At 44.0% G+C, this 12,504-nt stretch overlaps 1 protein-coding gene across 2 annotated transcripts in view; it reads right to left on the bottom strand.

Annotated features, from left to right (window-relative positions):
* LOC127418077 (evC complex member EVC) overlaps positions 1–12,504 on the bottom strand; it is a 34,814-nt gene that overhangs the window by 16,016 nt on the left and 6,294 nt on the right. For both annotated transcript variants that reach the window (XR_007893360.1, XM_051658455.1), the window contains exons 7-15: positions 11,497–11,619; positions 10,827–10,979; positions 10,532–10,736; positions 10,306–10,451; positions 9,538–9,636; positions 8,702–8,914; positions 1,289–1,398; positions 1,077–1,209; positions 801–995 (exon numbers count right to left, since the gene is read on the bottom strand). Coding sequence is in view for 1 of the 2 variants with exons in the window: in XM_051658455.1 (XP_051514415.1) it covers positions 801–995; positions 1,077–1,209; positions 1,289–1,398; positions 8,702–8,914; positions 9,538–9,636; positions 10,306–10,451; positions 10,532–10,736; positions 10,827–10,979; positions 11,497–11,619 (1,377 nt within the window). In the remaining variant the exon portion in view is untranslated. The remainder of the gene's footprint in view (positions 1–800; positions 996–1,076; positions 1,210–1,288; positions 1,399–8,701; positions 8,915–9,537; positions 9,637–10,305; positions 10,452–10,531; positions 10,737–10,826; positions 10,980–11,496; positions 11,620–12,504) is intronic.

The raw sequence follows: 12,504 nt of genomic DNA, 5'->3' as shown, positions 1-12,504 counted from the left end.
CTACAGACACACAGAGTTTTATTTTCATGTTCCTTTATCTGTCAATAACACACTGTATGTTGTTTTATTTGTATGCAGATGAACGGTCAACACTTTATCATACAGTAACACTGTTTGTCTTCACCATGTTCACATGCACATGAAAATGGGAATTTTGGGTGATGTCAAAGCCTCAGCCCAAATATCCATAATAACAAAATGTTAATTCATATCTGTGCATGTAATTCTGGGTGCCACTTGATTCAGACAGTCAAGAAATAGAGCAAACACATTACTGGAGAGAGTAGACCGATTCTGTTTTACAAACATTAAAGCTGAAGTATGTCATTTCTGCACAAACAAATGGAATTGCAAAAATAAACGTTGTTTTCAAAACAGCTTTCTGAATACGCCCCCCCCAATCATTGGTTGAGAAATGTTATTGGGGTGAGTCTACACACAGTGTTTACAGTTTTCAAGAAAATGAACCTCTGAATGTCTTACAGATGTTGTTGCATATTAAACTGGGAAGAACGAAATTTAACAGAAAAAGTTGCATACTTTTATAAAGTATAAAGACATAAATAAAATCAACAGACTGATGGTGGAAAGTACTGAGAGTACATAAGAGTCTGATGAGATCTTGTGAGTTTTTGTCGATTAACTGACTACACAACTGAACTAAAAGCATCTTCAGTATTTCCACTAAAGAACAGCAGTAAAACTGTCTGAGTTTCTTTGGATTATAGTAAATGAGTCATCTGCAGTACAGACAGGGAAGCTCATGTTGATCTAGTGACCTGCAGTGACCTCACACTCACTGTGACGTGAGCAGACAGATGGCTCATCTGCAGCCGCGCGATGCGGGAGAGGACGTGGCCAACCAGGAAGTGGGCGTGTCCCTGTAGCATGTCAGCGGCAGTCTCCAACTCTGATAGGTGCTCGTGCTGAACATTCTGACCAATCACAGACACCTCAGGGGGGACCATTGCCATGGCAACACAAACACAGGGGTCCTGGAGACAACAGAAAAATGTAACGGGTTGTTTGTCTGTGTATGTGCATGTGTGTGTGTGTGTGTGTGTGTGCGTGTTCACCTGTGTTTCAGACTGTGTGTTGAGTTCAGTCAGTTTCATCTCTCTCACAGTTCGCAGATAAAAATGTCGCGCTGATAAAATTCTCTGAAACTCCAAGAGTAAAAGCTGCTGCTGCTCCTCAATGAGAGCACAACTGCAATCAATCAATCAATCAACCAATCAATACAAGCAATTAATAAATGACTCAATCGATCCATCATTGATTCAGTCACCTCTTCTGCATTTCCGGATGCCTGGAAACCATCGCCATGACAACTTTACACTGTTGTTCTCCAAAGTGATTCAGACAGGACCGAGTCAAAGCCTCCTCCTCAATCCAAACCTGCATCCCATAATATTCATTATCAATACATCCCATAATGCTTATCATAAATACATCCCATAATTCTTATCATCAATACATCCCATGATACCCGTTATCAACGCACCCCATGATACCCGTTATCAACGCACCCCATGATACCCGCTATCAACACATCCCATGATACCCGTTATCAACGCACCCCATGATACCCGTTATCAACGCACCCCATGATACCCGTTATCAACACATCCCATGATACCCGTTATCAACGCACCCCATGATACCCGTTATCAACGCACCCCATGATACCCGTTATCAACGCACCCCATAATGCTTATCAACACATCCCATGATACCCGTTATCAACGCACCCCATGATACCCGTTATCAACGCACCCCATAATGCTTATCATCAACGCACCCCATGATACCCGTTATCAACGCACCCCATAATGCTTATCATCAACACATCCCATGATACCCGTTATCAACGCACCCCATGATGCTTATCATCAACACATCCCATGATACCCGTTATCAACGCACCCCATGATACCCGTTATCAACGCACCCCATAATGCTTATCAACACATCCCATGATACCCGTTATCAACGCACCCCATAATGCTTATCAACACATCCCATGATACCCATTATCAACGCACCCCATGATACCGTTATCAACGCACCCCATAATGCTTATCATCAACACATCCCATGATACCCATTATCAACGCACCCCATGATACCCGTTATCAACGCACCCCATGATGCTTATCATCAACACATCCCATGATACCCGTTATCAACGCACCCCATGAAGCTTATCATCAACACATCCCATGATACCCGTTATCAACGCACCCCATGATACCCGTTATCAATACATCCCATAATGCTTATCAACACATCCCATGATACCCGTTATCAATACATCCCATAATGCTTATCAACACATCCCATGATACCCGTTATCAACACATCCCATGATACCCGTTATCAACGCACCCCATGATACCCGTTATCAACACACCCCATAATGCTTATCATCAACACATCCCATGATACCCATTATCAACGCACCCCATGATGCTTATCATCAACACATCCCATGATACCCATTATCAACGCACCCCATGATGCTTATCATCAACACATCCCATGATACCCGTTATCAACGCATCCCATGATACCCGTTATCAACGCACCCCATGATGCTTATCATCAACACATCCCATGATACCCGTTATCAACGCACCCCATGATACCCGTTATCAACGCACCCCATGATACCCATTATCAATACATCCCATAATGCTTATCAACACATCCCATGATACCCGTTATCAACGCACCCCATAATGCTTATCAACACATCCCATGATACCCGTTATCAACGCACCCCATAATGCTTATCAACACATCCCATGATACCCGTTATCAACGCATCCCATGATACCCGTTATCAATACATCCCATAATGCTTATCATCAACACATCCCATGATACCCGTTATCAACGCATCCCATAATGCTTATCATCAACACATCCCATGATACCCGTTATCAACGCATCCCATAATGCTTATCATCAACACATCCCATGATACCCGTTATCAATACATCCCATAATGCTTATCAACACATCCCATGATACCCGTTATCAACGCATCCCATGATACCCGTTATCAATGCACCCCATAATGCTTATCATCAACACATCCCATGATACCCGTTATCAACGCATCCCATGATACCCGTTATCAATGCACCCCATAATGCTTATCATCAACACATCCCATGATACCCGTTATCAACGCACCCCATGATACCCGTTATCAATACATCCCATAATGCTTATCAACACATCCCATGATACCCGTTATCAATACATCCCATAATGCTTATCAACGCACCCCATGATGCTTATCATCAACACATCCCATGATACCCGTTATCAACGCACCCCATGATACCCGTTATCAATACATCCCATAATGCTTATCAACACATCCCATGATACCCGTTATCAACGCACCCCATGATACCCGTTATCAATACATCCCATAATGCTTATCAACACATCCCATGATACCCGTTATCAACGCACCCCATGATGCTTATCATCAACACATCCCATGATACCCGTTATCAACGCATCCCATGATACCCGTTATCAACGCATCTCATAATGCTTATCAACACATCCCATGATACCCGTTATCAACGCACCCCATGATACACGTTATCAACGCACCCCATAATGCTTATCAACACATCCCATGATACCCGTCATCAACGCATCCCATGATACCCGTTATCAACGCACCCCATGATGCTTATCATCAACACATCCCATGATACCCGTCATCAACGCATCCCATGATAGCCGTTATCAACGCACCCCATGATACCCATTATCAATACATCCCATAATGCTTATCAACGCACCCCATGATACCCGTTATCAATACATCCCATAATGCTTATCAACACATCCCATGATACCCGTTATCAACGCACCCCATAATGCTTATCAACACATCCCATGATACCCGTTATCAACGCACCCCATAATGCTTATCAACACATCCCATGATACCCGTTATCAACGCATCCCATGATACCCGTTATCAACACATCCCATGATACCAGTTATCAACGCATCCCATTATACCCGTTATCAATACATCCCATAATGCTTATCAACACATCCCATGATACCCGTTATCAATGCACCCCATGATGCTTATCATCAACACATCCCATGATACCCATTATCAATACATCCCATAATGCTTATCAACACATCCCATGATACCCGTTATCAATGCACCCCATAATGCTTATCAACACATCCCATGATACCCGTTATCAACGCACCCCATAATGCTTATCAACACATCCCATGATACCCGTTATCAACGCATCCCATGATACCCGTTATCAATACATCCCATAATGCTTATCAACACATCCCATGATACCCGTTATCAACGCATCCCATAATGCTTATCATCAACACATCCCATGATACCCGTTATCAATACATCCCATAATGCTTATCATCAACACATTCCATGATACCCGTTATCAACGCATCCCACGATACCCGTTATCAATACATCCCATAATGCTTATCAACACATCCCATGATACCCGTTATCAATACATCCCATAATGCTTATCAACACATCCCATGATACCCGTCATCAACGCACCCCATGATGCTTATCATCAACACATCCCATGATACCCGTTATCAACGCACCCCATGATACCCGTTATCAACGCACCCCATAATGCTTATCATCAACACATCCCATGATACCCGTTATCAACGCACCCCATGATACCCGTTATCAATACATCCCATAATGCTTATCAACACATCCCATGATACCCGTTATCAACGCACCCCATGATACCCGTTATCAATACATCCCATAATGCTTATCAACACATCCCATGATACCCGTTATCAATGCACCCCATGATGCTTATTATCAACACATCCCATGATACCCGTTATCAACGCATCCCATGATACCCGTTATCAACGCATCCCATAATGCTTATCAACACATCCCATGATACCCGTTATCAACGCACCCCATGATACCCGTTATCAACGCACCCCATAATGCTTATCAACACATCCCATGATACCCGTTATCAACACACCCCATGATACCCGTTATCAACGCACCCCATGATACCCGTTATCAACGCACCCCATGATACCGTTATCAACGCACCCCATAATGCTTATCATCAACACATCCCATGATACCCGTTATCAACGCATCCCATGATACCCGTTATCAACGCACCCCATGATACCCATTATCAATACATCCCATAATGCTTATCAACACATCCCATGATACCCGTTATCAACGCACCCCATAATGCTTATCAACACATCCCATGATACCCGTTATCAACGCACCCCATAATGCTTATCAACACATCCCATGACACCCGTTATCAACGCACCCCATAATGCTTATCAACACATCCCATGATACCGTTATCAACGCATCCCATGATACCCGTTATCAACGCATCCCATGATACCCGTTATCAACGCATCCCATTATACCCGTTATCAATACATCCCATAATGCTTATCAACACATCCCATGATACCCGTTATCAATGCACCCCATGATGCTTATCATTAACACATCCCATGATACCCGTTATCAACGCATCCCATGATACCCGTTATCAACGCATCCCATGATACCCGTTATCAACGCATCCCATTATACCCGTTATCAATACATCCCATAATGCTTATCAACACATCCCATGATACCCGTTATCAATGCACCCCATGATGCTTATCATTAACACATCCCATGATACCCGTTATCAACACATCCCATGATACCCGTTATCAACGCATCCCATGATACCCGTTATCAATGCATCCCATAATGCTTATCATCAACACATCCCATGATACCCGTTATCAACGCATCCCATGATACCCGTTATCAATGCACCCCATGATGCTTATCATCAACACATCCCATGATACCCGTTATCAACGCATCCCATGATACCCGTTATCAATACATCCCATAATGCTTATCAACACATCCCATGATACCCGTTATCAATGCACCCCATGATACCCGTTATCAACGCACCCCATGATGCTTATCAACACATCCCATGATACCCGTTATCAACGCACCCCATGATGCTTATCATCAACACATCCCATGATACCCGTTATCAACGCATCCCATTATACCCGTTATCAACGCACCCCATGATGCTTATCAACACATCCCATGATACCCATTATCAACGCACCCCATGATGCTTATCAACACATCCCATGATACCCGTTATCAACGCACCCCATGATGCTTATCATCAACACATTCCATGATACCCGTTATCAACACATCCCATGATACCCATTATCAACGCACCCCATGATGCTTATCATCAACACATCCCATGATACCCGTTATCAACGCATCCCATGATACCCGTTATCAATACATCCCATAATGCTTATCAACACATCCCATGATACCCGTTATCAATGCACCCCATGATACCCGTTATCAACGCACCCCATGATGCTTATCAACACATCCCATGATACCCGTTATCAACGCACCCCATGATACCCGTTATCAACGCACCCCATAATGCTTATCAACACATCCCATGATACCCGTTATCAACGCACCCCATGATGCTTATCAACACATCCCATGATACCCGTTATCAACGCACCCCATGATGCTTATCAACACATCCCATGATACCCGTTATCAACGCGTCCCATGATACCCGTTATCAATACATCCCATAATGCTTATCAACACATCCCATGATACCCGTTATCAATGCACCCCATGATACCCGTTATCAACGCATCCCATAATGCTTATCAACACATCCCATGATACCCGTTATCAACGCACCCCATGATACCCGTTATCAACGCACCCCATAATGCTTATCAACACATCCCATGATACCCGTTATCAACGCACCCCATAATGCTTATCAACACATCCCATGATACCCGTTATCAATGCACCCCATGATACCCGTTATCAATACATCCCATAATGCTCATCAACACATCCCATGATACCCGTTATCAACGCACCCCATAATGCTTATCATCAACACATCCCATGATACCCGTTATCAACGCACCCCATGATACCCGTTATCAACGCACCCCATAATGCTTATCATCAACACATCCCATGATACCCGTTATCAACACATCCCATGATACCCGTTATCAACACATCCCATGATACCCGTTATCAACGCACCCCATGATGCTTATCATCAACACATCCCATGATACCCGTTATCAACGCATCCCATGATACCCGTTATCAACGCATCCCATAATACTTATCAACACATCCCATGATACCCGTTATCAACGCACCCCATAATGCTTATCAACACATCCCATGATACCCGTTATCAACACATCCCATGATACCCGTTATCAACGCACCCCATGATGCTTATCATCAACACATCCCATGATACCCGTTATCAACGCATCCCATGATACCCGTTATCAACGCACCCCATAATGCTTATCAACACATCCCATGATACCCGTTATCAACGCATCCCATAATGCTTATGAACACATCCCATGATACCCGTTATCAACGCACCCCATAATGCTTATCATCAACACATCCCATGATACCCGTTATCAACGCATCCCATAATGCTTATGAACACATCCCATGATACCCGTTATCAACGCACCCCATAATGCTTATCATCAACACATCCCATGATACCCGTTATCAACGCAACCCATGATACCCGTTATCAACGCACCCCATAATGCTTATCATCAACACATCCCATGATACCCGTTATCAATACATCCCATGATGCTTATCATCAACACATCCCATGATACCCGTTATCAATACATCCCATAATGCTTATCAACACATCCCATGATACCCGTTATCAAAACATCCCATAATGCTCATCATCAACGCATCGCATAATACCCGTTAACAACGCACCCCATGATACCCGTTATCAGTGCATCTCCTAATACGCATTATTAATCAGTGGCAGCTGGTGTTTTTTCAATAGTGGGGACGCACAGACTTGTTTTGCTTAAATTATTAACTAAACTCAAAACTATTTTTGAAACAAAATATCCAATAATGAAAATGGATATAAATGTGTTACGTCAGATAGAAAATAACTGCATGCGAACACTCTGCGCTCAAGAGTGGTACTTTTACAATTAATTTGCTGTCAATCACGTACACCAAAGTTTCAATAATTGTCTTGTTGCAAAATCCCGCCCGTTTTAAGAGCTTGATTAATCATTACATAGAGAAGCTGGGCTTCCAGGCGGGACCCACAATAACATGTTTAGAGCATCTTGTCCAATCAACACCCTTTTTTTACTTAATTTATTTGATTTGTACAGATATCTGCCATAGACCCCCATTTGAAGCGCAGCTTCAGCAGCGCTCTAGGGTCTGTGTGTCCACTGACAACAATAGACATATTTATGTAGAAAAGTGCGGATTGTGTTACTTCAACAATTTTGCGATAGTGATGTGATATTTGACACTTTTATTCGCAAAAATATTGAAACGCACAGAGTGAGATGTAATTTATTTAGACTATTAATATATTAAACTTGTCATTGCCGCTTTTCTTATGAAATTTTAGGGGAAGCCATGCTTCCTGTGTGGTATTAAAGCAATCGCCACTGTTATACATCCCATAATACCCATTATCAATACATCCCATAATACTCATGCCTGCAGCACCTGTCTGCGTCGCTGCAGCTGCTCTCTGAGCATGTGCAAGTGTGTGTGGGCGTGTCTTCGCTCTTGCTGCATCTGACTGGTCACCGTTTGCTTCATGCTCTTCAACACTGATTGGCCGATATTTGTCGTGGGGGCGGAGCCTGCAGGAATGTTGCTCAGAACAAACTCTGTCCACAGATGAGTAAAGCGTCTGCTGCAGTCACCAAACAAACTCTGCAGGTTTATAAAACATGTTAGGATAGACATGTCATGTGTTTATGTATTTTTTTTATCCCCTTTTCTCCCAGTGTTGGAATGCCCAATTCCCACTACTTAGTAGGTCCTCATGGTGGTGCGGTTACTCGCCCTCAATCCGGGTGGTGGAGGACAAGTCTCAGTTGCCTGCGCTTCTGAGACCGTCAATCCGCGCATCTTATCATGTGACTCGTTGTGCATGACACCGCGGAGACTCACAGCATGTGGAGGCTCATGGTACTCTCCACGACCCACACACAACTTACCACACGCCCCATTGAGAGGGAGAACCACTAATCACAACCACGAGGAGGTTACCCCATGTGACTCTACCCTCCCTAGCAACCGGGCCAATTTGGTTGCGTAGGAGACTTGGCTGGAGTCACTCAGCACACCCTGGATTCGAACTCACGACTCCAGGTGTGATAGCCAGTGCTGAGCTACCCAGGCCCCTTACATGACATGTGTTATACATGCATTATACCCAACACAAAGAACTTCTGTGAAGCTGCTTAAAAACGATGTGTAGTGTGCAAAGCTCCATACAAATAACGATGACTAGACTTTCCACTCATGATAAATACACACACACACACACTGACCGTCCAGCATTCATACAGAGCATCAGTGATTCTTGCGTCCTGCTGCAACTCAAAGTCCCTCCTCTGATTCCACTGTCTCACCTGAAGCTCCATAAACACCTGCCCGCCCACACACACACACACACACACACACACACACACACACACACACACACACACACACAGAGTGTAGGGGTGTAAAGATACACTCTTGATTTGGTTATATTCATGATACTGAATTCCCAATTCAATACTCTTAAGCACCCTTTAAAGGGGTCATGACATGCCTTTATTTATTATTATACTATACTGTAAGTAAAGTTTTTTTACACAAATAAACACTCATATATTTGTAAAACATGATATTTTCGACACTCATTGTGACCGTCTGTCAGAAACTCTCGGTTTTGTTGCTGCTTCTCCTTTAAGAATTGACAGTACACGCCCACTGTTCTGATTGGCTCTCAGCTCTTGACTGACCCGTCATCTCACTGCTCACTGTTGCTGGGCGGGGCTACAGAACTGATTAAAGGGAAAGTAGGCGTTGATGTGTTTGTGGAGGTGGTCACATGCAAATGTCTACCACAGTGTGACATCATAATGTGGAGGAAGTAGAGAACGAGTCTTTGTGGCAGCTTGATTTCAACAAATGCTGTTTTTGCAGTAAGGAGGAAGTTTTGAGTTGTGAAACTTACAGTATGTTTTTATAGCACAATGACCTCTTACATGTTACAGATCAAGGAAAATTTGATTCCTCATGTCATGACCCCTTTAAACAAAGTGTTTGACCTGTATGATGTGCTTTGTGTCTGTCGTCTGTGTGTTTGACAGCATGCGGCTACAGTCTGAACTCTGACTCTTCATCATCTTCCTCCTCTTCAAACACATCTGCTGACAGCGATCCAGTGAGAGTTCTTCAGACTGACGTCTCACCTCTACACACACACACAGGTGAAATAATCATCATCAAATATCTGACTAGTGTTGTGTAGGGTTAGGTGTGTCGTGTTGGTACCGTCGGTGCTCTGCTGCAGTACTTCATGAACTGACGTCTCAAATTCACTCATCAGTTTTTCCATCAGCTGTCCATCAACTCTCAGCTGCTTCATTGATTGGCCTGTGAGTTTTACTATAAGCTCCGCCTCCTGTTTTAATAGGGCAGTCCTTTCTCTCAGCCAATCAGACACTTCCTCCCACCACTCAAACCTGTTCATCAGTGTCTGTCTCACACACACACACACACACACACACACGTCAGTGTCACCTGAAGCTCAACACACACCTGTCATGAGTGTAAGACTGATTGTCACCTTTATAACAGACGCCTGAATCTCAGCAAGGCCGCTCTCCACCAATCGCAGGCATCTCATTAACATATGCATCACTTCCTCTGTGACATCACTGGAAAACTTGCAGTGGAGAGTCTGATGGAGCCGCTCCAACTGCTTCACAAAACACACAGCCTGAACACACACAACAAAAAGAGTACATGAAACAGTATGCAATGATTGATGGTTCAGATGATTATTGTCACATGTAGAAACATCTTCACTTTTGTCAGTTGGATCAGATAATGAGAGATGTTCAATCACGGCTGACATTACTGCCAGTTCATCACACTGGAAATGGAGGGGCAAGGCGAGAGCATTGCATTGTGGGATACAGTCTCTCACACAGCGTGTGCTGTTGTATACTGCACACTTTGACAAGTGTAGATCATCCAGAAGTACTGATACAGAAGAGTATTGACAGTGCCCCAGCACTGCCAAGATGCCACTGTTGGGCCCTTGAGCAAGGCCCTTGACCCTATCTGCTCCAGGGGTGCTGTAACATGGCTGACCCTGCACTCTGACCCCAGCTTAGCTGGGATATGTGAAAAAAAGAATTTCACTGTATATGTGCAAATGTATAACATGTGATAAATAAATACAATTATTATTAATTATATTGTGAACAGCGTCAGTGATGTTTTATGTTTACCGTGTGCAGTGCATGCTCCAGCTGCTCTCGTCCTGTTTTCTCCACATCCTCTACAGAACACATGACAGTGTCTGACTCCGCCCCCTCATCCGCAGACACGCCTCTCTTGAGCTCCTCCACTTCCTGCACAGAGGCATGCTGGGTAAATGTCAAACTGCAGCAGAACAGTGAACATGCACAGGACAGTGGCTGTGTCCGGATATGCATACTACCCTACCATATAGTATGCAAAAAGCAGTATGCCAATGGAGTAGTGTGTCCAAATACTCAGTATTCATAAAAAGAGTCAGCGAGAAGTACCCGGATGAACTACTATTTCCAGTGAGATTCTGAAGTGCGGATCGACTGGACACTTGACGATCCCATAATACCTCGGGAGCTGAGGCGACATCACATTCAAAACACTGGATTTAAAAGAATGGCAGTGAACCGTTAGTCCGACGGATATCCCAAGAAACTTGTTCCTCATGCTTTAATGGTGCTTGTTTTTTTTTGTTTTTTGTTTTTTTTCCCAATTTGGAATGCCCAATTCCCAATGCACTATTAGTCCTTGTGGTGGCGTAGTGACTCACCTCAATCCGGGTGGCGGAGGACGAATATCAGTTGCCTCCGTGTCTGAGACCGTCAATCCCCGCATCTTATCACATGACTTGAGTGCGTTACCACGGAGACGTAGCGTGTGTAGAGGCTTCACGCTGTTCTCCGCCGCATCCACACACAACTCACCACGCGCCCACAGAGCGCGAGAACCACATTATAGCAACCACGAGGAGGTTACCCCATGTGACTCTACCCTCCCTAGCAACCGGGCCAATTTGGTTGCTTAGGAGACCGGGCTGGAGTCAATTAGCAAGCCCTGGATTCGAACTCGCGACTCCAGGTGTGATAGTCAGCATCAATACTCGCTGAGATACCCAGACCCCCATTTAATGGTGCTTTTTTAACAAAACCAGAGTAGATTACTTCCACAGTTGTTGTTATTACGGTCACGGTTATCACGAATGAGAA

The sequence above is a fragment of the Myxocyprinus asiaticus genome, chromosome 27, assembly GCF_019703515.2.
Source record: "Myxocyprinus asiaticus isolate MX2 ecotype Aquarium Trade chromosome 27, UBuf_Myxa_2, whole genome shotgun sequence".
Lineage (NCBI taxonomy): Eukaryota > Metazoa > Chordata > Actinopteri > Cypriniformes > Catostomidae > Myxocyprinus > Myxocyprinus asiaticus.
Note: the sequence above shows the minus strand (reverse complement) of the source record. Positions and strands in the feature narration are given on the sequence as shown.